Raw genomic sequence first — 27758 nt, forward strand, 5'->3', positions numbered from 1 at the left:
CATAGGGAGGAACGATCACCACGATAAAATAAGGGATATCAGATCTCTTACAGAAAGATATAGGTGTTCATTCTTTCCGTGCGCTATACGAGATTGGAATGGAGAATTGTGAAGGTGGTTCGATGAACCCTCTGCCAGGCATTTAAATGTGATTTGCAGAGTATCCATGTAGATGTAGATGTAGACGTAGATGTAGGAAGGCGGATGACACGTTCGTCGTATGACCGCATGGGGGAGCAGAACTAAGCAGATTCCATCAGACCTGATCAACTCAACTCACAACATACAGTGAAGGCTAGAAATAGAAAATAATTGAGCGATTTGAGGTGTACAGAGCATCTAGTGGCAAACTAGGACATAAACCGGTTTGGACCACCACCCGCCTACGTACGCTCACATTGCGAGTTAACCGGATTAGCGATGTGTTGTGTACATAGTTCCGCGTAGTCAGCGCGTACACAACTTTCCCACTAGAGCGCGCCCCGCTAAGCACAACGGCGCAGGCGCAGCGCTCGTCCGTCTCCACACTACGAGATGGCGCTGTCTTAGAGACGGACCAAATTCTGCTTCCCCCGATCCGCGTATTAATATGTAACCGCAGCCAATGAGATTGCTGCTAACGTAGACCTATTTCTCCTCGCAGATCACACTCGCGCAGTGATACATGAATGCGCGAGGTATTATAACGACTGTACAGACCTCCAATTAGTCAGTCTGCATTTGTCTGCAGCAGTCTATAGTCAAGTTTCAGTCTGTGCCTAATAAGACTACCATATTCCTGTACATAGCCATGAAGATAAATCTATAGACACTTTTGTCAAGTATCAGAGATATATGTGAGAATAAGATTAACGTACCAATACCAAAGGAACCTCAGATTGTCAATTGCAAATAGCATCCCGAACCAAGGTGAGTAATTTTTATGCTTGTTATTATTTTAATAAATGTGTGTGAAAATTATTCAAGTTCTGTTCAATCTGCTAACCTAACGGCAGAAGATAAACACGCCACGATAAGACCACGAGACATATTGCTGACACTCGCCTACTTCGTTAGAGCGACAAGTCAAATAATCTGATGGTGTGTGTACTGAAGGTCTTACAGTACGCACAGCACTCGATGCTAACCACACAATATGAACTGAGTGGGCTCCAGACAACATACAATGTGAATAGATATAGGAGCAGACACATGCAAGACTGAAGCAAAACAGACAAATGTACAGAAAAAATTTTTCCTGTTGCTCTTCTGTCTACTGCGAGGATTGTCAGTGACAGTGTAGACAAAGTTGTGCGTGGTGGAGGAATGAAATTCATATTCCAGAGAGGCCTCGAGATCCGAGATCTGTTGAGGCCCAGTAAGGATCCCGTGGATCCTCTCAACACTTCAAGTATCTACGAACTACGGTATGAATGCGGCGAAGTCTTTGTTGGCGAAACTGGGAGACTATTTAGCACTCGCGTGTTGGAGCATTAACTTTTTGTACGTGTGGGACAAATGAACAAGTCAGCTGTGGAGAATACCACACGGAATGTGGCCGTTCTACCAATTTATAAGAACTCCACTTGCTTGCTCGGCAGACATGGATGCAACTGCGGAAAATAAGAGAGGCTGTCGAAATAATTAAACACTCGTACAACATAAACAGGGAGGATGCCTACAAGTTACTTAGGGCCTGGCAGCCAGCGATTCCAGACTAGCGGATCGCCAACGAGCAGCACAACTTCACCCAAGTTTTACAGCATAAACAGCGGCCACAAGTGAATTGCCGTGCAGCGCATTGCTGTAGTAAAACGCTACCCCTGTGTACAAGCTGCCGACGCACTATTGCCACTCTGGACTCGCATTCGGGAGGACGACGGTTCAATCCCGCGTCCGGCCATCCTGATTTAGGTTTTCCGTGATTTCCCTAAATCACTCCAGGCAAATGCCGGGATGGTTCCTCTGAAAGGGCACGGCCGACTTCCTTCTCCATCCTTCCCTAATCCGATGAGACCGATGACTACGCTGTCTGGTCTCCTTCCCCCAAAACCAACCAACCAACCAACCACTATTGCCCACCAAACACCTGTGAAACTTGCCTGCCAATAAGTTACTAGCGCAGGCGTTAATCTGCCGATTCGCTACTGCTTACCAACAACCTACCATAGCAGCAGCGGTATTAGCCTACCGTACAGCCATCGCCTTCCACAGTAACATCTCTTGAAATTGTACAATATTCCAGATATATGGCGTCGGTAGCCACCGCATAACCGAAATGTTGTATAAGGTGAGACATTAACCAATGCACCAGCAGTTGGCTGATCTGAACAGGACCGCTGCAAAGTCTGGCGAAATATTGGCACTGCAACTGTTTTAGTCTTTTATAATATATACCCAAAACTATTTTATTCAAAATAACGCTGGCCATGAAAACTCGCGAACTTCCATTAGTTAATGATCCTGTTGCTCGTTAGTTGTGGCAATCAGATCATTTGGAATTATGGTGGCAAAGTGTAATTACCGTGGCATCCGGACCACCAACGCCCTCCTGCCTCCACTAATATGATGATGATGATGATGATGATGTCCCATACTCCGAGGAGCGTAGGGGACGATGCGGAAGACCCGCACCGCCGACGGACTCGCATTCGGGAGGACGACGGTTCAATCCCGTCTCCGGCCATCCTGATTTAGGTTTTCCGTGATTTCCCTAAATCGCTTCAGGCAAATGCCGGGAGGGTTCTTTTGAAAGGGCACGGCCGATTTCCTTCCCCATCCTTCCCTCACCCGAGCTTGCGCTCCGTCTCTAATGACCTCGTTGTCGACGGGACGTTAAACACTCATCTCCTCCGCACCGCCGACTGGGATAGGTCCTAGCGGAGGTGATATGCCATTGCCTTCCTCCGACAATGATGACAAAGACAACACACCAACACCCAGTCGTCTCGAGGCAGGGAAAATCACTCACCACGCCGGGAATCGAACCCGGGACCCCGTGTGCGGGAAGCGAGAACGCTACCACAAGACCACGAGCTGCGGACCTGCACTAATATACTCTGCCACATTACACTGCTACGTGATATGCTTAGGCAATATCTCTCTCACTCATCCCCAGTTACGTTTTTTGTAAAAGTTCAAAAAATTGATTCAAATGGCTCTGAGCACAATGAGACTTAACTGCTGAGGTCATCAGTCCCCTAGAACATAGAACTACTTAAACCTAACTGACCTAAGGACATCACACACGTCCATGCCCGAGGCAGGATTCGAACCTGTGACCGTAGCGGTCGCGCGGTTCCAGACTGTAGCGCGTAGAACCGCTCGTCCACTCCGGCCGGCTTTGTAAAAGTGTCCTGTGATTATATACACAGGGAGAACATTAATAAAACCGATAAGCCGCATTGACTCATTCCTGATTGGAAATGGAGGAAAAAAGGTCCTATGAACATGTGTCCGGAAATGCATCGTTGTGAAGGTAGATGGCGCTGACGAATGACAGTTTCTCTGACCACGTGTCGCGTATTCCTTGTGTACTGCGGGCTCTGTGATTCACGCAGCGTACTCTAAGCAGCAGAAAGGTCAGGTATTCATGTTGGGAGCAGGCCGAGATGGTGTTGGTGTACCGCTAAACAAATGGAAACGGTCGAAGTGCAGCACACCTACACCAACCACATCATAGAAGATTTCAAGCATTTTTTTCTCGTTTGCCTGTTAATGGGTCCTTTCAGACAGACGAACGTGCAGGGAAATGGAAAACTGTGCGTACACCAGATACGAAGGACCGGATTCTACAAGATATTGGAACGAACCCTAGTACAAGATTCAGGCAAGTGGCCCACCAACAACGTGCAAGCCAAAATACGATTACGTGTATACTGCATGACAACCTGCAATCCCAAAGAAGCTACCTTGAACATCTGTTGTGATGCGGATGCAATGCAGCTCTATACTGTGTCCCGAGACGATTTATTGTCGTCGTACGCACACCGTCCATTTCCGGATGCTTGTTCATAGAATCATTTTCCCCCCATTTCCAGTTAGGAATGCGTTCCTGCAGTTCGTTGGTTTTATTACACCTTGTTCAAATATCGTTGTCGTCAATTTCAATGCCTTCCACCTCTTTTAATCATTTAATCTTTATTACCTAAGGTATTTGTGGGTATTTTTAAAAATACGCACATTTTATTGACATTGTAGTTGACTCTTATGTGATATGTGACCCAACCTTAATTTATCGACACACCGCAGCTACCACACTGCGACTGTGGAGATCAGTTGTAGTAACACCTGAAATAGGAGATGAACTGGGTGCTTAACAGAGAGTAGGGTAGTTTGTGCTCGGTTCCAAGCCACACAATTGGCAATGCCGTTTCATCATCTCACACCTTACTGGCATGAAGCGATTCGGCGCAGACCGACTGTCTAACAAAGGGACCGCGCCTAGTCATCATCATCGATTTCGTGCAAGTTTATGCTAGGCGCAGTGACTGATCAGAAATGAAAGCGACAGAAGTGGTAGCTGCATATGGCCAAGATTTTATAAAAGAAACAGCGGTTTGGTGCTGGTCTGGCGAGGCCCGAACCGTCTATGGTAGCGTAGTGTCAGGTAGCCGATGGCAGAGCGGCAGGAGTACAGAACGGTGATCCCAGGGTCGTCGGATCCAGTTCCTAGGTGCAGAAGTTTCTTTTATTTTCTGTTTTTACGTTACTTGCACAACAAATGAACCGAAATAGTGCTCATTGTCTTGTATTTATTAATATTTTGATAAAGAGGTGGGAAGGAAAGGCAAAGGAAAATTTGGGATTGCAGATAAATTACCAAGAAAGGATTATACCCACAGCGTTGACGACGGCTCTGGAAATCACTTTCTAGCAAGGAATTGTAATTAAGGTTCGTGTTCCGTTAGTTTCATTTTGTCCTTCCAGTGATCCTCGGCAGATAATGCAACACTGTTTTATCGCCGGGGAATGAATTTGACCTCATCGATACAGGAGAAGGAGTATCACACCAAGAAGAATGCATCAAAATAGATTACACTTTATATCATCAGCTGTCCTCTCAAATATTCGGCGAAAAGATGCGTTACGCGTAATTTACTGTGAAACTGTGAAAAGAACGTAAACCAAGTTTCTTTCTTTACAAAAACTTTAAAACAATCATGTAACTGTAAAAATCTAGTTTGTTTAACGATTGAAAGATATCTACAAAATTAGTGCATATACTACTTTTACAATAAATATCACCCCAGGACGTGTAAACCATCAACTGTAAAATGATAAACGTATCTAAATTCACACAGAAAGTTCTCGTGTAAGCCTTAGAATCCCTTCCTGGACATTTATTTGCAATTCCAAATTTTTATTTTCCTATTTCTTTTCGGGCATTTTGTTAAAATAGTAATACAGACAATGCAATGAGTATTACTTTGGTTTATTTCCAATGTAAGTAACGCAAAAACTGAAAATAAAGGGTGATTTTTTTTCCACTGTGTGCAAATTCTAGGGACTGATCAATGATAAGGTACGCAACAAATAGGTCTAATAAACTTATGTCCCGAAATTCTTGGTTTCTATGCTAGAGATTCAATCATACTTAGTCACAGAGACTGCGGTCTAATACGGGCTGTACCGTGCAGCCACAGTTACAGTATGCATGGTTTCCTCCTAGAGGGTGGTACTGTTCCTCATACACTATGTGATGAAAAGTATCCGGATACCCTCACTAACATACGTTTAGCATATTATGTGCATCGTGTTGCCACGTACTGCCTCGGACTCCATATCAGCGACTTCAGTAGTCATTAGACATCCGTAGGCTCACTGTTTCCGATGTGATGGTGAAGTGGAAACGTGAAGGGAAACGTAGAGGACAAAAGAGCACAGGCCGACCTCGTCTGTTGACTGACAGATACAGCCGACTGAGGTGTCAGGTCAGAGGGGTGTTCTGAACACAATTTCGACACAAAGCAGCTCAATAGGCTGTGGAGTGGACGGGGTAGAACAGTGCATCACCATTGACTAGACATTTATTGAACACATAAGTCAGGTATTACCCAAAAGGAACAATCAGTACAAATTACAAAATAATATTCTTTTCCTTTAAGTCACTCAAACATTTAAACAGGCAAATAGCAATCATTTAACTGAAAGCCTGTTAAGAAAGCTAGACTAGAAAATTTGAATGATGAGTTAATATCATATTTAAATAGGCTTTGACCGAACACATATTTTAAAACGAAATACTTCCTTTAAGGAAGCAGCGATCAAAATTAATTACATAATCCTCAACAACCATATTTAAGATTAAACAGTAATATATAACATCAGAGAGCTGCAGTCCCAAGTTTTAAGCAGCACGTTTCAGATGGACTGCACTGCAACAGTACAGTACAAGTCCCTCAGAGGATCTCCCCACACAGGAAGTTATTGCCGCAATCGAGAAAATATCAACATCATTCCATGTACAGACCTAAAACAAACTGAAAGCTCTCTTAAGTTTGGTACAGTAAATTCCCTTTCAACATAACATACATCACAAGTCTAGCCCTAGGACGGCACCGACACCCCGCAATTTAGCACGCGAAAAACTACAGCGATGCACTCATCCTGTATCCTTACAAAATCCAAGAACAGAGAGCCGGCTCCCCAATAGCGGAACATTTAACCACGCGCAGCGTGCGGGTTTTCGGGATGCTGATCTCGCCCTTAACCTCAACACCAGTTCAAATACTAGTGAGCCTACAATCTTGAACCACCATACACATTCCTTCAGTTACTGCATAGAAAGCCAATGTGATAGGCAAACAGACCAGCATATGATAAAAGCTTAAGCAATTTGCTTACTAGACAACCCTTATGAATAGTAGCCGTAATTTTTTTTTTTTAAACGTGAGCACACCCACAATCAAAAGACCAACAACGCGAATCATAAGGACAGTAGCACTTCAGCAAGTAGCAATGGTACCTTCTGCTTAGATTGGCTATAAATCAGCGCGTGATTTAACACACCAGAGAACAGTCCTTACAACATAACCATCAATACAACAGCAAATTGCTCACGCGTGTACTCCCCCACGATTTCGATTCGCAAAGCCATAGACAAAACGTGGAGAACGTATCACTTAGACCAACATAATGGTGCTCCCTCATTTACCCCAAAAAACTGACTCCCTTAGTTGCACAGCAAAGAACCAGACCTAATGAAACCACCACTGTTTTCGCCTCTAAATTGTCGCAGTACAAGTGAGACTCCATCACAAATGTAATTTTACATCACCAGTTCCCATATACTCAATACAAGCGCCTGATTTTCACCCGTTTATAACGGCAGGCAGCAACATCGTACAGAAAAGAGCGTAGACACAAGCTCTTACCAATTCTCTTCTCCGAAAGCAGCCACCGCAACTCTCGGGAACCACTGGGATATCCAATGCAAAATCGTTACTCCTTCACACAAGTTACAGGACGTCCGCTTCCCTCTGCTTGCTACGGCGCCTTCTTGTATATCTCCAAGCGATAGGTCCGGTCCCACACTCGCTGCGTCAACCCGACAACTGTCTTCCACCACGTCCTGGAGCACACCCCCACAGGACCTCGCCTCGCTACTCCTCGCGTAGGCCACAGAGGGCGCTGCTTACCGCCCTGACCGTGGCAGGAAAGATAAACTACCAGAGTGGCACTATCGATATGGGCCGCCACGGCTCACCGACAGTTGAAGGGGGTCGTAATGTGTAATAGGCAGACATCTATCCAGACCATCAGACAGGAATTCCAAACTGCATCAGGATCCACTGCAAGTACTATGACTGTTAGGCTGGTGGTGAGAAAATTTGGATTTCATGATCGAGCGGCTGCTCATAAGCCACACATCACGCCGGTAAATGCCAAACGACGTCTCCCTTGGTGTAGGGAGCGTAAACATTGGACGATTGAACAGTGGAAAAACGTTGTGTGGAGTGACGAATCACGGTACACAATGTGGCGATCCGCTGGCAGGGAATGGGTATGACGAATGCCCGGTGAACGTCATCTGCCAGCATGTGTAGTGCCAACATTAACCTGTTTTTCATGGAGGGGGCTTGCACCCCTTGCTGATTTGCGTGGCACTATCACATCACAGGCCTATATTGATGTTTTAAACACCTTCTTGCTCCACACTGTTGAAGAGCAGCTCGGGGATGGCAACTGCATCTTTCAACACGATCGAGCACCTGTTCATAATGCACGGTCTGTGGCGGAACGGTTACACGACAATAACATCCCTGTAGTTTACTGGCCTGCACAGAATCCTGATCTGAATCCTACAGAACACCTTTGGGATATTTTGGAATGTCGACTTCGTGCCAGGTGTCACCGACCGACATCGATATCTGTTCTCAGTACAGCACTCCGCGAAGAACAGGCTGCCATTCCCCGAGAAACCTTCCAGCACCTGATTGAACGTATGCCTGCGAGAGTGGAAGCTGTAATCACCATAATGAATTCCAGCATTACCGATGGAGGGCGCCACGAAGTCGTAAGCCAATTTCAGCCAGATGTCCGGATACTTTTAATCACATAATGTCCTAGTGCCCTCTCCTGCGATACTAATTGGCATTGTTGTATCCGATTCACTTCTATTGCTGACTATCCTTGTAGTGGATATCATATAGCGTTGTACACAATGGTTCCGTATTCGAATTGAGAGCTTGCCGACATGGTGATCACTTACGGTAACGCAAGTGGCAACGGGCGGCGGGCAGCCCCCCCCCCCCCCCCCCCCCCGACAACACCCTTAGCATTCAATGTCTGCAACAGTGTTTCGCTGTTTGTGTGAGACAGGGTCGTTTTAGGAAGCATGAAATCATGAAGGACATACTCGAAATGTTCGGACACCGTACTTGGAGAAAATTGTGATTAACAGTGTAGAAGACGACCGCCATGTGTGTACTAGGCAGTTGGCCTGCGAGTACAGGGTAAGGCAGACGAACGAGTGTTACTACTCTCATCACTTACTGTATGTGCAGGGCTTACTAGTGACAGACTTCCCACATCGGGAGCACTTTTCACTGGTTTCTTCTCCAGGCAGTCACCATTCCGGGATTTGTGTCATCTATCCTATTCAAAGATTAGGTCACATCCATACGGAGTGGTATCTTCAACTTTCATGACAGTCATCTGTGGGATAGTATGTAGAACCCCCACGGTATGGTGACAGCGAATCATCGGGATCGGTGCAGCCGGAATGTGTACGGCGGGATAACGGGCGACCGTATTTCGGGACAAGTCTTCCTTCCACGTCGACTAACAGGCCGGAACTATCGGCGTTTCTTGTGACTGACTTTGCCTCCCCTGCTGGAGGAAGTGCCACAGATGATTCGAAAGTTATATGGCTGCTACCAGATGGTGCTACAGCCCACTTCACCGTTACGTCTGGACGCATGTCAATCGTGTCTTCCTTGATCGACGGATCGGATGAGAGGGTTCAGCTGCATAGCTTGCTTGTTCACCGGATCTCAAAACGTGTGATTTCTGGTTATGGGGCCATCTCAAAGGTATCGTGTATGCAGAGCCCATTCCAGATGTGGAGGCCGGCCGGAGTGGCCGAGCGGTTAAAGGCGCTATAGTCTGGAACCCTCACGACCGCTACGGTCGCAGGTTCGAATCCTGCCTCGGGCATGGAAGTGTGTGATGTCCTTAGGTTAGTTAGGTTTAAATAGTTCTAAGTTCTAGGGGACTTATGACCACAGCAGTTGAGTCCCATAGTGCTCAGAGCCATTTGAACCAGATGTGGAGGCACTGCAGCAGCGTGCTCATGCTGCCTTTGACACTGTTTGGATGAAGCCTGGTCGACGTGAACGTGTGAGACAACGTGCTGAGGCCTCTACACGCATGCGTTGAGGCACATGGAAACCGTTTTCAACTCGTATTGTAACTGTGGCTGTATGGTACAGCGCGTATTAGACTGTTAGCTCTGTGCCAATGTGTAACTGAATAAATGGCTTCCGTCATGGAAACTGTGCATTTCCGAACATTAGTTCATTAGACCTTTTTTGTTCCGTATCCTGTCATCGATCAGTTCCTAGAATTTGTACAGGGTGAAAAAATCACCCTGTATAAACAAATTTTCCGCATAGGGCCTCGACCCCTTGACCCTCGGATTTCCCTTCTCTGCATCTGCCAGTTCTGTCACTTTCATTTCTCACCAAACCACGCATGTACCACAAACTTGGACAAAATCGTTGATGACAAGTAGGCACTGTTGCTCTGTTAGTTTGAAATGGACCCTCTGTGGGTACTGACTGAAGAATGTACTCAAGCAGCGTTGTCCCGCTACGAGTGCAGAAACAGCGCTTGCTGCGCTCACAATGCTTGTTTACACAGGTAGTTTTCTTATGTAGCTGTTTCCTTTGGTCAGAGGAGTGATGATTGTTGATAATATTTATTTAGAACACAGGTTAAGTACAAATCATGGTACAACTACACACATCCATCTTTTACAGTGAGCGAGAAAACACGCAAAGAACAAAACGGTTGTGGTATAAAGATATATCACTCTTCATTGGATTCCATACATCGATATAAATGTACGAACATTCCAACACGCCTCCTTACATTTATACCATAATCTGATTACATTTAACATGTCTCGAAATTTTACAAACTTATGCTTGCTCAGAGATTTGGTAAAAATGTCTGCTACATTGCTTTCTGAATCTACTTTACAAATGTCTATAATTCCGTTTTTATAAAACATTCATTCACAAAATGGTAATGCACTTCAATATACTTTGAATTTTTCGTGAGATTACCATATCTAGCAATATTGACTGCCCCTGAGTTGTCTTCATAAACTTTAATGGGCTTGTCAGACTTTACATCAAAAATATTCAGAATATCTAGAAATAACTTAATCTCAATGACAGCTTCTGACAATGCTACATACTCAGAGAAAGTAAAAGATTTTGTAAAACTTCTTTGTTTCCTGGATTTCCAAAATATTACATTTCCAAATAATCTAATTACATAGCCTGATGTGGACTTACGACCCACAGAATCACCTGCCCAATCTGCATCTACAAAACAATTTAACAAATCCATATCTTCTGTCTTTCTATATGTTAGCTTCAAATCTTTTCTTTGATACAAACATTTCTGTACTCTCACAGCATACTTAAAGTGAGTATCATTGTAACAGCTTTGAAATCTACTCAAATAATTCACACTTTAACTTATATCTGGCTGTGTTCCAGAACTAATGTACAGGAGAGAACCTATCAGGTTCCTCTACTTGCTATCAAGACTTCCATCGTGTGCTACATCTAGTTTTAAATTTTCTTCCATTGGTATACTGTGCAACTTTGTATGTTCAATCTGATATTTCTTAGTTAGAGATTCAATATAGCTATCCTGACTCAGAGTCATTACATTTTCTGCATAATTATAATTAATATCTATCCCAAGATAATTCTTTACTTCACCCAAGTCTTTCATCTCAAATCGCTTGGATAACAGACATTTGATTTCTTGTATTGTCTCTTTACTTTTACAAGTTAGCAGATCATCAACAACCACAATTATATAGACAACACAAATTGTAGTCCTCAGTACACACACACAATACTCATAGTTACTTCTCCAAAACCCTTGACCTTTTAAAAATTCATCCAGACAATCATATCATGCTCCAGGGTTTTCCCTCAAGCCATAAAGTGCCTTAAATAACTTACAAACCTTGTCTGTTCCAGCCACGTATCCAGGGGGTTGCTTAACATAAATTTCTGACAAAATTTTTCCATTAAGAAATGCAGTTTGTACATCCATTTGTTCTACAATTAAGCCCTTTTGACAACAGAATGACAACAACATTTTCAATGTTTGCATCATAGCAACTGGTGAATAAATAGCATCCGCAAATTCCTTTTGTTGGAAGCCCCTTACAACTAATCTTGCTTTACAAGTGTTATCTGATTTCCTTGTAAAAAGCCACTTTACATCAAGAACATTTACATTTATTGGTTTAGTTACTAGTTTCCAAGTTTTATTTTTATTTAAACTTTCAATTTCTTTATCCGTTGCTTCCTTCCACATTTTTGACTCATTACTATTCATTGCCTCCTCCAAATTTTCTGGACCATCAGCACAACAAAAATTTACATAAACGAAGCTACTCAAGACGTAATCATTTAATCTATCAGGCATTCTATGTTCCCTAGCTGACCTTCTCAACTCTTGTTCCTGGTTTTGTTTTTGCTTACTTGGACAACGCTCGACACCTCTTCCTTCCATATGCTCGTTTACTGATTCATTGTTTATGCTCTTGCACTCAGAAACACTAAAATGTTCATTCCTTGAATTGGATGCCTTAATATCAATACACCTGACACTCTCTTCCACAATATCAACATGTCTGGCAATGAAAACTTTGTTATTAATCAATACTCTGTACCCAACTTCACTGTGCCCTATTAGAATTCCCAAGTCTGCTTTACGGTCCCAGTTTGACTTCCTCAACTGTTCTGGTACACGTACAAAAACTCTACTTCCATGTAACTTTAAATGTTTAACACCAGGTTCCTTCTCAAATAATATCTCATAAGGAGTTTTCTTTTCAATAGTATTAACTAAAGTTCTGTTCTTAAGGTATGCAGCTGCACATACCACTTCTGGCCAAAATCGCCTATCTACTCTCACTTCAGATATCAGACATCGTGACATATCCATAATTGACCTGTTATATTTTTCAGTTGTACCATTTAATTCATGTATTTAGGGACGGCATGCATTTAATATGATTCCTTTTTGTCTTATAAACTGATACACATCTGAATTTAAATATTGTTTCCCATTGTCACATCTCAATTTCTTAATAGTTTTACTAGTTAAATTTTCAATTTCATTTACATATTCCACAAAAAATCATAAACTTGACTTTTAGATTTAATACTATAGACTCTAGCTGCTTTATTATAATCATCAATGAAAGTGAGAAAATATCTTTCCCCATGCAAACCATAAGTTGAGTGAGGCCCATTTCAATCAGTATGAATAATCTCCAATGTTTCTTTTGCTTAGCTTCTTTTGTTTTCGAAAGGTAAATTGTGCATTTTATTTTCAATACAGACTTTACATTTCATAAATTCTGATTCTAAATTTGTTGGCAATCCATAAGCTAACTGCTGTTTACACAATGTATTCAAATCGTTAAAATTTACATGTCCAAGTGTACGATGCCATTTTTCTTTAGCTGAAATACTATCCCCACTGCTGACAGTGTTTACATTTATCTCCTCCTTATAGATTTTACTTGTCACTTAATACAGCCTACCGTCTTTCAAAGCAATCACAAGTAAGTTACTATATTTATCGAAAATCTTTGAAGTATTGCCCACAGATACAACTTCATGTTTTTCTGTTACTTTAGCATAGCTAATCAAATTTCTGTCCATGCCTCTGACATAAAACACATTTTTCATTTCGATTGCAACCATATCATCATAAAATGGAAAATAACTAATTACATTTCCTATTTTTGTAGCCTGCAAGACTTTTCCGTCTGCAATTTTAACGTTTACAGGCTCTCTTAAGGTTACGTACTCAGAAAAATAACTCTCATTATTAACAACATGATCTGTACAACCACTATCCAATATCCAATCAATCTGTACATTGTTACCTGACTCAAGGTTGTTACACATCACTGTAGGTTGTACCTCTGTTATAAAGCTGCTCATGCTCCGTTCTGTTGACATCCGCGGCGTCCACGATGACGACTTCCCCTTGTAACATGACGTTTACTCTGACCAAATGACCAGTTGTTCCCGCTGGAGTGATCACTCTGTCCATGTTGCCAACGGCTGCGACCGCTTCCTCGGTGATGTCCGCCACGTGTCCTTGAATCTCTGATTGTTCCTGAATGGCGACAGTCCATCCTTATATGACTTGGTTTGTCACATCCGTAACACAATTACTCTTGGTAGCTCATACTAGTTTTCTTTTCAACGTGAAATGCATTGGATTTTACGCATTCGCTTTCATCCTTTTCTTTTAGATCAATCATCCGAAGTTTACTTTTAACATATTCCTTCTCTCAAAACATCGATCAGGTCCGCAATATAGCTCAAGGTTTCCGGCAATGTTCTCAACATACAATTTTCCTTCTCCTTTTCTGTCACTTTTGCACCGGCTAATTTTAATTCATTCATTGTTTTTTCAAAGACACTGAAGAATGTTGCCGTATCACTATAGTCTTTTAACCTCAGTTTGTCCAACTTGTTTCTCCACACAATTTGCAGTACTGTTGATTCTTTACAGTATAAATCATCAAACTTTTTCATTATTTCAAATGCAGTTTCCTTATCACTCACGAATTGTAACTGCTTGTTCGAAATCGCTCCGTATATGTAGTTCATTGCAAGCAGATTTTCTTCATCCCACGTATCCGCTTCGTCTGCGCTTGTTTTCGCTCTTGAAGCCACTGTGTAGCATTTCCTCATTTTCAGGTACATTTCCATCCTTCTTTTCCAGTTCCCGTAGTCTTCTCCATCAAATACTGGTTTCTTAATATCAGCCATGTTCAGTTTCACAAATCACACTTCTTCGAATAGTCTTCCATTTAATTTACAACCGATCACTATTATTTTGAGGGACACATTTCGTTTGTGGTTTACAACCGCGAACTGCTACCATGTTGATAATATTTATTTAGAACAAAAGTTAAGTACAAATCATGGTACAACTACACACATCCATCTTTTTACAGTGGGTGAGAAAACACGCAAAGATCAAAACGGTTGTGCTGTAAAGATATATCACTCTTGACTGGATTCCATAAATCGATATAAATGTACGAACATTCCAATAATGATGAAAAAAAAACCCTAATAGGAAGTGTGGTAGTTGTGAAAGCAATGCATGCCTCTCTGAGCACTTGATGCTGTGCCGTGACGCAGTGTGTGTTGTGTTTTGTGTTGAGCAGGGCATGCACCCGCACAGCCAGAGCGGCAGCAGCAGCAACGACGCGGGCCGCGCTCCGCCCCCGCTGCCCCCGGGACCCTCCCCCGCCGCCTCCACCTTCTCCACGTTCGGACACCACCCGCACCGACACAGGCACCAAGGTAAGGGCAGGCACCCACCTCAAGCAACTCCCTCTCTAACCTCTGTCAACTTACATCACTTACGCTTTCAGGTTTATTTTAAATCGTCTTTACTTTCGCTTTATGTCTCGCATTGTATGTGATGAGTTTTAAACTTGTGTTTCGTATAGCGTTTACTAAAGAATCTGTAAACTGTCGCAATACATATGTGTGGCGACTAGTTTCGAAGCAACACGTTCATTTTCAAGTCTGGCTTACTACTAAGGCTGCACAGAAAGTGCCTGATCTTATTAATAAACATCTAAATGGCAATACATCCTTTGTAAAATGTTCGCCGAATGATTGCCAGTCTAAGTTAGTGGATGTGAAAGTCATGTGAACGTTTTATAAAGTATGTATTGCTATTTTGATATTTATTATTAAGATCGGGCACTTTCAGTACAGCTTCACGAAGGTCAGGCTTGAAAATGAATCAGCTGATTCGAAACTAACCGCCAAACATATCTACTGGAAGTGTTAATAGATTCGTTAGTCAACGTTTCATGAAATTTTAAAAAAGTTTCTGGCTCCCTGTCAACAAAATGTTGAGAGTGAAAAATAAATAAGTAAACTTGTGTGAAGGTTGCATGAACTACCTTCTATGTAAAGCCTTTGTCAATCAGCTGTATGGGCACAGCCTTTATTCTCGTTTTAAATTGTTTTCATGCTTCTGTTATGCATTATACAGGGTGTCCGAGAAGGGAGCCTCAATATTTGGGGATATAACAGGAATGGTTATTCGAAGCAAAAATTCTTTAGAAAACATGGGCTCTAAGATGCACATGCTAAGAGCTATGACCACTTGTTCAGTGGAAGAGATGTGTTTCACAGTAGCGAAGACAGAAAAATTTTCATAGCTCTTAAGATATGCAATTCAGGAGTTATACCGGATCATCTTGTTACGTCCGTGCTTGCTACGAAGCTGGACGAGGAATTCCAGCCTTATGCAAGAAACCTCTTTACCGTTTTGTTTAACACAGACATCTTTCAGTACTGTTTGTGCTATCTTCAGTGGGTTATTTTTTATTTTCTGTCTGTAAAATAGTTGTTATATATTAAAATTTAGCGAAACTTTTGGCAGATAATATTTACAATTGTGAATGAATAATTGTTGTAAAATATTATACATCATTTGTTCATAGTTCACATTTGATATATGTATTAACGACCTCATGCCCTGTCTGTTCCCTATATCGTTATGTCAATCTTCTGTTTATAGCTTAATTGGCAAAAAGAGTGGATGCAGGCATTAGTTTACATACCTTACATGATGCTATTGGACATTTATTTTGGTAACTATTCTGCTACAGAATCTACAACTTCTCATCTGCAAACACCAAAACGTAATTTTTATTTTTCTGTTTATTATGCATTTACAAGCGGAAATGAGTATACATCACGTTTTTTGTATGTAACTTACGGTTTTGATATTGTGGTGCTTTCTCATATGTTGATGGGGAACTGAGTAGGCTGATTTCGTGACCTGTGGTTGCTTGACACTGCACTTTCCCCGATTTTTCGAAACATAGGCAGAGTTTTCGCCGCCATTACGTCTCATTGTGGCTGTGTAGTATTCATTTGTTTCGTAGCGTGTTTGTCTGGTTGAGGCGCGCGAGTTTGAAGTATATTTGGCGTCTGTGGTGGCAATCATTGTAAGCTTTTATTATATCTACAAATATGCACTCCCTCATCGTATTCTTCTGTGTATTGATTATGCGCCTACGTGTTTTAGGTAATTTCTTTTATTGGCAGAAGAAGTTAATTTTTTAAACCTACTGACATTTGTCAGTTTGTTTTCTCATTCTTACATCTGATAATAACTGCTCCTGATAATGGTTGTTAGTTTTAATAAGTGGGGTGTGACCGAAACAGTGATTCATATTACATAAACTGATACAGTGACAAGTCTCCTCCTCAGGTCCAAACAGCCTCTTTTTGCGACAAAACCTCAAACTTTTGTGTGAATTGGAAGGAGAGTAGACATTTACTAGTGCAGATATATATATCGTATATAAGGTGCCCGGAAATTCCCGGTAGAAAAATCTAGGTCCTGTAAAGAGGGGCGACTACATAATCTTTTGAATAGGCACCCATGTCCGGAAACGTACCGTTTCCATGCTACAGCCGTTCGAAAACACGTTCGCCAGGTATGTATGTATGTATGTATTAAACCGGGGACCTACAAACGAGGGAGCGGCTTCGTCCCGTCGTAGCCCTCAGTGGTTCACAACCCCACAACACGCTACAGCGTTCCACCCACCCCACCGCCGTCCCACACTGAACCCAGGGTTATTGTGCGGTTCGGCCCCCAATGGAGCTCCCCGGGAACGTATCATACCAGACGAGTGTAGCCCTAACTGTCTGCGTAGTAGAATAATCATGGTGTACGCGTAGGTGGAAACGGTGTTTGCGCAGCAATCGCCGACACAGTGTAACTGAGGCGGAATAAGGGGAACCAGCCCGCATTCGCGGAGGCAGATGGAAAACCGCTTTAAAAACCATCCACAGGCTGGCCGGCACACTGGACCTCGACACGAATCCGCCGGGCCGATTCTTGCTGGGGACTGGTACGCCTTCCCGCTCGGGAAGCAGTGCGGCAGACCGCGCGGCTAGCCGGGAGGGCTTTGCTAGGTAGGTGTGCAGCAGGGTAGTCATGGTGGAAGGTGTTTACGTCGAATCTACTGCTGTCATTTGTCGTCTATCCAATCTCTCTGACCCCGTTAGAGCCCCATTCACGTGTCTGTGATACAGCAACATGGTTGAGTAGACGTTTGCACAATACTTCGATGTGGACCTTCTGAATGGAGACGCTCACGGTAACGGACGAGCTGCTCGTCTCCATTACCAGAATCGCCGACACCATCGCATATCCTTTTCGCAACAGTTACGCAACGGCTTCGCGAGGAGACGCCGCACACCCAAATTGGATGAACTAATCTGCATCATGTTGGGCAGAACCCGTCAACGACTACACGAGTAGTTTCTGTGGCTGGTAATGAGTGGAACTGTAAAACAATTGATGAACTACATCACGCCTAAAGTGGTCGCGTTACCAACATGTTTTCAAATCGTTGTAGCGTGGAAACGGTACGTTTCCAGACGTGGTAAACAAAGGTGTACATAGTCCATGTATGGAAACGTCAACCAACGACTCTATAGAGTGGCAAAGCTATAGAAACAGGTGCCTGGAAATGTATGTATATGAAGGGTGATGCCGTAATGATGTTACAAACTTTCTAGGTCGGTGAACAGGGGTAAATGCATCAATTTGAGGTGAGGGTTCCTGTACCGAATACGAACTAATCGAAAGTTTGAAAACCGTTCTCATACCTGTGACAGTGGAACACGTGTTGTGGTACTGTTGTTGCTAAGATTATAGCGTAGGCAACATTTAGAGGTTGTAGTGTGGACCAAAACAAGAAGAAATGTCTAGTAAACATTGCCTCTAAAATGCATACTCAAGACCTATGGGCACTTTTTCAATAGAGGTGATGTGTTCCACAGTAGCAAAGACAAAGAAGTGCCGATAGCTCGTCAGCTATGAATTTTAGGCCGTTTGTTTACTTGAAATTTTTTCCTTGAGTTGGTCCATACGACCACGTCTGGAAGTTGCTTACCCAACAATCTTAGCAACAGTACCTGTACATGTATTCCACTGTCAGAAGTACCACAACGGTTTTCATTTATAAATTTCATGTCGTTCGTTTCCGGTACTGGGACCCTTACCTCAAATTGATACATTTAATCTTGTCCATCGTCATGAAATCACCCTGTGTATTCATAATCTACAGGCGCCGGCGCCTATAACGCTACACTCTGTAGCGTCATTTTGGTGAAATTTGCAGACACGATATACTTATCAACTAGATCCCGTCTACAACAGCCTCTGGTAGTGTGTACCATAAAAATTCTGAAACATACTATGTATATATACCGGCTGAGTCATGTAAGACGTAACACCCTTTTGTTTGACCATCGGTTACGCATATCGAAATGCGATTTTAACCGAATGTTGGAGCGTCGAGGGGCACGTATCTTTTTGTTAGGTTAATATTTTTAGCGCTGTTATCAACGGAGATATTGAAGCAAGTACTTTTTTTTAATGGAACCGTATACTTGTTATAGCTGCATTCAGTAGCTCTTGAGAAGACAGTTACAGTGATGTAGCGATCATATACGTTGAAACGTGTCGTAAAAAGATTCTAGAGATGCGCTACATAAATAAAACTTTATTTCCCTTTGAACCAATTTAGCCGGCCGCGGTGGCCGAGCGGTTCTAGGCGCTTCACTCCCGAAACGCGCGATTGCTACGGCCGCAGGTTCGTATCCTGCCTCGGGCATGGATGTGTGTGATGTCCTTATGTTAGTTAGGTTTTGGTAGTTCTAAGTTCTAGGGTACTGATGACCTCAGGTGTTAAGTCCCATAGTGCTCAGAGCCATTTGAACCAAATTACAATCTAGATGCAGGTCCGCTTGCAAATGTTATATATGGAAATACGACAGAGGCTAAAATCTAGCGTATCACAACGCGCTTAGGAAAACTATTTTACATAAGTGATCCTTCCAGGTTTACGTGACCTCAGACAGAGAAATCAGCTGTTGTTTCTTCAAAAATAAGAAGGCCTCATATACGCTGCAAAAAGTAATTACTGTATTAAATGTCTCAATGTTAGAAGGAAAATTTGACCTGTATTTTCCCATACGTTGCTCTGCGCTTCTTAGAGGTAAAATACATGCTGTCGGACATCAGTCTCTTCCTACACTGTTCTATATTATATCACAATGGATACATTTCGTTGCACTGAGCATTTTATTGAAAATACTTTGTTGGCCACCTGTACTCCGAAAAATAAATATTCTTATTAAGGAAACGTTGTTCCACGCTGAACGTAAGCGCGCAATGACAGTACTACCTGCTACGTGCAATACACGCCGCAGACTTACTTGACATTGCAATGCAGTTTCGTACACACGTATATGAAATAAACACAATTTACTAATTTGGTTACCACCCAAATCACATAATGCAACTTTTGTTTTACAAACGAATAAGTTTGTCCTTTATTTACGCTTGTGTTGAAACAACTGAACATGGACTGAAATGCACATTCGCAATCGCCTTTCGAGAGAACGATGAACAGATGTAATTACAGTGGATGATGTGGTAGAGAATGCACTGGCGAGTCGACGCCACATATCGTCTGGCGTTGTTGGGGCATCATTACAGACTGGGGCTCCCCAAAGTAAAAAACCAAGAGGAGTCAAATCGGGGGACTTCACAGGCCGTTTGAATTTCGGCCTATGCAACGTGCTGGAAAGTACTTGCGTTGCAACATGGGGCGAGTGAGCTGGACAACTATCATCTTGCAGCCAAAAACGAGAACGCTATCGAATATCCAGTGGTACCAGTTCTAGAAGAACCGGCAGATTGTTCGTCAGAAAGTGTGCGTACAAATGTCCATCTAGAACGCCTGAGATGAATTTAGGTCCCACAATGTAATTTCCTATGATGCCGCACCATACGTTTGCGCTTCACGGACGTTGATGTTGCACCTGACAAAGCCAGTGCGGATCTTCGGCTTCATAGTAGTGCATGTTACGCAAATTTACATTAGCGTGGTTAGTAAACGTTGCTTCAGTGGTAAAGAGCACACTCTGGGAAAACGTGGGGTCTCAGTTGCTGAAGGGCCGACAAAATTCTGTACGACGTTCGAAATCACTATCGAGTTCCTGATTAACTGTCAGATGACAGGGACGGAAATTCTGTCGATGCAGGATGCGAATGACTCTCGTCTGGCTGATACATTTCTTGCACTATGTCTCCTGCCACTGTGCGGATTCATCAGTGTCGTAGCGACAGCTTCTTCGTGTTCTCCGTCAGTTGCAATCTTCTTTATTTTCTTAAAATATTTCTTAAAAGACATCATAGTCGCCGTAGACTGTGTGAAATACTCATTATTACGATTGCAATTTCGGCCTTGGGGCCATTTTAAAGTAACACTGCAGAAGTTACCTAAACACAAAAAAAACACGAAAATGAAGCATAGGGTGTATATACATAATTAAACAAACATTTCATTAAGATAGTAGCGTAATTATAAAAATTTGTGAGAAATGTGTATAACTTTCACTCTGTCGGAATGTGGGGTTAAAAAGCAGCCTTTTGACTGGGAGAGTCCCACAAGATCCGATGTGTACGACACTTATTACATCGTAAAACATTGTTAAATATGTGCTGCATTGTCAATGTTACCATCGTTCTGATAATCTATCACAAATAAAAGTTCAGGTGCACTGACAACATGTGTAGCTAAAATACATATACTGAAGATACCGCCTGTGCACGCAGCAAAGATAGTGCACACCAAGGATACAACTTATAAGCTTTATATCGTAAAGTCTTTTCATCTGTCGACATCATACAGCTTACTAAATAGAGCTATGATTGTAATGGGCAGTAGGATAGGATGGGAATATTTATTTATAACATACTAGAGGATAATAAAGGTGTTATCTGTTAATAAGCTCTCACATTGACTTAAGTGCTCATAAATGAGATGAACAAAGAGCTCTGATATATAATACTTCGTGTGAGTATACATTTTACGAATATGAATGGCGTAAGACGCTCGCCAGCAATCCAATTTACTGTGCAGCACCACATATCGGGACAAAACATCACAATGCCTCTGCACAAATACAGGATGCATCCTTCAACCAGGCTCTATTGCAGCAAACAAGACTAAGTAAATATTTATACTATTCGATCAGAATTGTTTACAATGTTTTCGATAAGTGTCCAAAAATAACTATACAGTTCTATGAATCACTGTTAAAGTAGATTGACAAAATAAATTATATTCTTCGGATACGGTGAATTGTCGAGGCTACATTTCATTTATAAATACATACAAAAATAAAATACACTGGAGTATGCTTTTCTTCCCTCGTTATAATCCTTAACTTTTTCTTTTCATCTTCTTGACGTTCAGGCAGCCTGTTCGCACTAGTGTCTTAATAATTCGTGGAATTCCCTGGCGCGTCGGACACTGGCGATCCGGATAGATAGCCCTGCACCGCTGCATTGTTTTTACGGCATTTCTTTTACATTCATCATATAAAAGTAGTATCTCTAACTTCTCCTCATTGGTGTACATGTCTGCAATCAACGAATGCTGAAGCAGAAATGAGTGGCCTGGAATGCAGACGAGTAAAAAGGCAAATGTATTGATTTACTGACACGAGAGCTCTACTTGGCGGTGTTTGCACCGCTAATGCTGATTCTGGTCACCGTGCTCTCAAATTCTAGGACCTTCCTCCAATTTTTTTATGACAGGTTTCAACGTCAACATCATTATAACTGTCGTCTCAAGAGCAATTGAATGCAGTTATAAAAAGTATTCGATTCCATTAAAAAAAACCTACCTGCTTCAATATCTTCGTTGATTCCAGTGCTAAAAGCATTCACCAAACAAAAAAATACGTTCCCCTCTCCCATTCATTGGCAGAGAATCCTCTTGCCGCGCCAGTTAGTACACTGTTGAGTTGTTTCGAAGCGTTTCGGTTTTTTTTCTTCTTAAGTTACTCATCAGCATTTTGACTGGTTTGGTGCATCCCTTCATCAATTCTTCTTCTGTGCCAACTTTTTCATCTCTGAGTAGCCCTTACAGTCAACATCCTCAATTATTTTCTGGATACATTCCAGTCTCTGTCTTCCTATAGAGTTCTACAGCTCCCTCTAGTACCATGGACATTATTCTCTGATGTCCAGTGTTCCATCATCCTGACCCTCCCTTTTGTCACTGTACATTTCTTTCCTCGGCAGTTCTGTGAAGAAGCTCTCATTCCTTACCTTATCCGACCACCTAATTTTTAGCACTCTTCTGTACCACCACATCTCAACCTCTTCTATTCTCTTCTGTCCAGTTTTCTCACTGTCCATGATTTACTACAGTATAATGCTGTGTTCCAGGCTACATTCCCAGAAATTACTTCCTCAAATTAAGGCCTATGTATGATTCTAATAGACTTTTGGCCAGGAACGCCCCCTTTGCCTGTACTAGCCCTTTCAGGCCCCCACCCAAACTTGAAATGAAAATTTTGAAATAAATGCATTTTTGTAACTAAAAAAACGTAGAATCGTGGACCAATTGCTTAGAAAATTTTATTTTTTAATTTTGATACAAATTTTGAACCCACACGATTGTGTGGGTCGGGATTATCTTACATATTTATGCCATTTTTGCAGTGATATTCACGAAAGCAATTACTGTCTTTTGACAAACACAAATAAATATTACACTTCAGACATCTTGTTCTCGTCCTCTTTTTGCAATTTCTTTGCCTGCAGCAACGAGCTGAAGGCAATTCATCAACAGTTGGCCAGTGATGATATCCGTCTAGCCGCTTCTCATCACATGGTGTGTTTGCTGGTTTGTACATTTTATTTGGTAGCTCTTCATCAGATTCACTTTCATGTACCTGTCCTGAAGAAGAAGAATTAGCGCTTCCCCAATCACTTGTCAGAATCCAAGAAGATCTAAAGTGTTTTTCTTTTGCACTTTATTGGCTTCGCATTCAACTTTATATTGTAACCAGGAATTGACGCAAGCCAAATCAAGTAAATGAATCAAAACTTTTAAAGTCCACTTTTTTGTCTTCAAGAAAGTCCTGTAGGTCTCCATCACTTGATCGCAGAGGTCCACTCCTCCCATACACAGGTTGTACTTCACTACGACTGCAGGACATGGCACTAAGATGTACTTCTTTTCTGGTTTACTCCATCTCTCGACATTGCTTACAGGTTCATATCCTGTACAAGTAGAGGCAAGGGTCACAGCTTTTGAATCTTTTCACTGGACAATGACTATTTTATCATCGCCCCTACAGAATTCTTCCGTATCTCCTCTCTTCAGTCTTTTTTCTTCTGTCAGGTGAACTGGTTCCACTCTGTTTTTCATTATGGTTCCTGTTCCTTCCAGCCCTAGGTCAAGTAAATGTTGCAATAATGGCAAAGCTGTAAAATATCTGTCAAAATATAGTCTTGCACCTTGAGGTAATGTTTGAGCAAGGCGAAGTATTGCAGATGGCCCAAGACCAAGGCCAACATCTGGCAAAGGAGTTGATTTACCTTGATAAAATTCAAAATCATGTACTAAACCTTTCCAAAAACAAACATAATGTCTGATGGGATAGCAGCAATCTGTGATTGTACATCTTACTTAAAATCCGTCTTGATTGCAAAATTTTGTTATTCGTATGACCGGTTTCGGTTCATCCATAACCATCTTCAGATCTGATATTTCAGTTACAGGAGTAACCCGTCCAAATCCAGCCACTTTCACATGCTGCCTTGTGTGACGCAGCATGTGAAAGTTGCTGGATTTGGATGGGTTACTCCTGTAACTGAAATATCAGATCTGAAGATGGTTATGGATGAACCGAAACTGGTCATATGAATAACAAAATTTTGCAATCAAGACGAATTATAAGTAACGTGTACTAAACCTTTCGTTGCTGCCAAAACAAAGTTTTTGATTCCCAAAGGGCGCGGTTTGTTTGGAACATACTGAGACAATGTGCAGCGTCCAGTAAATGGTACCATTTGCTCATCAATGGAATAATCATTTTCAGAGGGGCGTGGAAGTCTCAAACAAGCACTGCGTACAACATTAATTGCAGGTTGTACTTTCCACAATCTATTAGTTTCTGATTCACGTGGAATGTTGTTAGTGTCCACAACATGCAGTGCTGTTCTGAGAGTGAAGGACCTGTCTGTAGGCATACAATCTGCAATAGTTGGCATACGCAATGACTTCTGCCAGTACATACGTGTACGAGGATATCTAATGCATCCCATAAGTACATGCATGCCATACAGCTTTTTTATCTCTTGAGGATTTGTATGAAGCAACTTCCCTTTCTTTGAAAAGTAGTAACTGTTAGTGCAGTCAGATGCTAACTGAAAGAAATCTTCTGGGTAGTACTCACTGAAAAAGCTAATTGGAGTTTTAATTTCCTGTCCTACCTGACTCTCTGAGTGCGCAAAAATTTTGGAGGTGAATGGTTTTTTTTCTCCAAGTGGACAAACGACGATATGTTTCCACTGTTTTTTAGAATTCTTTCTACTGTGTTGACTGGGAAAATTGTCCTGAACATCTGGAGCAACTGGTAGTATTGTTGCAGAAGCATTGATACAATTTTCCTCCTCATCAGAAGATTCAGAGTTTCCTCCAAGTCTAGGTTTGATTGTTGGAAGAGTCCAAGTTGTATCTAACAATTCGTCATCACTACTGAAGACTTCCACTTCAGAGTCATCTAATATGGCTAGAAATTCCTCGTCAGGAAGTACTAAAACGAAACAAACAAACGAACTTTGAAAATAATGCGTAAATACAATAGTAAAATGACTTATCTATTCCGTAATCTGTTCCGAATCGTAACCACAAACATCGGCCGAAAACGACCATATGCCGGTAAAATAGTCCCAACACGCACAATTGTGCGTGTGGATGTTACAGTCGTAGCATGAAAGTTTTCAAATAATTGTGGCGGACATATTTTTATTTACTTCTGTACACCTTTCGGAATCTCAAACACAGTTTTCCAAATGTCGCAACGCAATAAATAAACAACAATAAACATTTACCTGGACAGACATGCTTCCGACCCGCCACCTTGAAAATTACCAAAGATTAAGACACAATATCTCGCGTCTGTAACGAGATATCGATATAAATCGAGTTGTATATGAAACAGCGATTCCTGCACACTCGTGTGACTTGGGACTCAACTACATTGCGGAATAATATGATGGTGCAACGCAAATAACGGCACCACACAATTGTGCGCATCGGGTCTTATGTTGTTCTTGCTTCGTACATCTTGTGCTATTTTGCTTCTGAGGTAGCGGAATTCCTTAACTTCATCTAACTCGTGATCACAGATTATGATGTTAAGCTTCTCGCTACTCTCACTTCTGCTACTTCTCATTACAATCTTCTTCATTTTACTCGCAATCCATATTTCGTCCTCATTAGACTTCATTTCATTCAATAGATCCTGTAATTCTTCTTCACTTTCACTGAAAATAGCAATGTCATCAACGAAATCTTGTAACTGATATCCTTCCACTCTGAATTTCAAACCCACTCTTGAACCTTTATTTATTTCCATCTTTGCTTCTTCGATGCATAATTGAACGGTAGGTGCGGAAAGCTACATCTGTCGCACAGCCTTTTTAATATGAGCCCTTTGCTCTTGGTTTTCCAGTCTTATTCTTCCCTCTTGGTACTTATAAATACTCGTACATTACATGTCATTCTTTATGGTTCACTTCTATTTTTCTCAGAAGGGTGATAATTTAGGTCTTTATTTCATGCCCCGACATTATCTCACTGACTTTTTAAGGCACAAGTCCCAAAGGTCGGATCAAGGCACAATTCCCAAAGTTCGGATCTAGCAGCATTCGACTGGTTGTTGAGTATTGTTCATCATGGTGTGAGCCTTACCAATCAGGATTAGTCGAGGGTTTACCAAATATTGAACGGAGAGTGCCACTTCTCGTCACGGGATCCCTGAAACGTCGCGAGAGTGTCAGTGACATGCTCAACAAACCCCAGTGGCAGTTGCTACAAGAGATGCATTGTGTTTCAAAGGGACCGTTTACGTTGAAATTCTGGGAGCGTACATTCGTAGTACAAAAAATCAAATGGCTCTGAGCACTATGGTACTTAACTTCTGAGGTCATCAGTCCCCTAGAACTTAGAACTACTTAAACCTAACTAACCTAAGGACATCACACACATCCATGGCCGAGGCAGGATTCGAACCTGCGACCATAGCGGTAGCGCGGTTCCAGACTGTAGCGCCTAGAACCGCGCGGCCACTCCGGCCGGCTAAGATTCCTTGAGGAGTACGAATGTACGAGGGTCCTTCCGAAAGTAATGACTGCTATTTTTTATTCATGGAAACTACAGGAGATACATAAATCACAACAGCGCAGCTAAATAGAGCAGTATTTAAGCTATAGACTGTCATTTTTCCACATACTCACCACCATTCGTTACGCACTTTTGCCAACGATGAACCAGAGCTTCATGCCGCGCTAGTAAAAATCTGAACCAACTGAGGCTCACCACTTCATGCAGCTTTGACAACAGCATCCAAGTCTTGAAAATATTCGCCACGTAGTTCACCTTTCAGAGGCCCAAAGAGATGGAAACCTGAAGGCACTAAATCGGGACTGTAGGGTGGATGTGGTAAGGTAGTCCAGCTGAATTTTGCGATGAGTTGCATGGCCGTAGGACTGGAGTGGAGCATGGCGTTATCGAGTTGCAGGTGAAAGTTGGTTAAAAAAAAATGGTTCAAATGGCTCTGAGCACTATGGGACTCAACTGCTGAGGTCATCAGTCCCCTAGAACTTAGAACTACTTAAACCTAACTAACCTAAGGACATCACACACATCCATGCCCGAGGCAGGATTCGAACCTGCGACCGTAGCGGTTGCGCGGTTCCAGACTGTAGCGCCTAGAGCCGCTCGGCCACTCCGGCCGGCTGAAAGTTGGTCTGCTTGTCTGGCCTTACCCTGGCAATTCGGGCTTTCAGCTTCGTCAGTGCCGTCTTGTAGTGTGCTGAACTGACAGTTTCTCCAGGCTCCAGGA

General features: G+C 42.2%; 1 protein-coding gene across 1 annotated transcript in view; it reads left to right on the forward strand.

The window, feature by feature from the left end:
* The first annotated feature begins 10328 nt into the window (after window positions 1-10328).
* LOC124620268 (atherin-like) overlaps window positions 10329-27758 on the forward strand; it is a 150074-nt gene continuing 132644 nt past the window's right edge. Inside the window, exons 1-2 of the mRNA XM_047146936.1 lie at window positions 10329-10344; window positions 14939-15077. Of these exons, the coding sequence (XP_047002892.1) occupies window positions 10329-10344; window positions 14939-15077 (155 nt within the window). The remainder of the gene's footprint in view (window positions 10345-14938; window positions 15078-27758) is intronic.

Source organism: Schistocerca americana, chromosome 6 (assembly GCF_021461395.2).
Source record: "Schistocerca americana isolate TAMUIC-IGC-003095 chromosome 6, iqSchAmer2.1, whole genome shotgun sequence".
Lineage (NCBI taxonomy): Eukaryota > Metazoa > Arthropoda > Insecta > Orthoptera > Acrididae > Schistocerca > Schistocerca americana.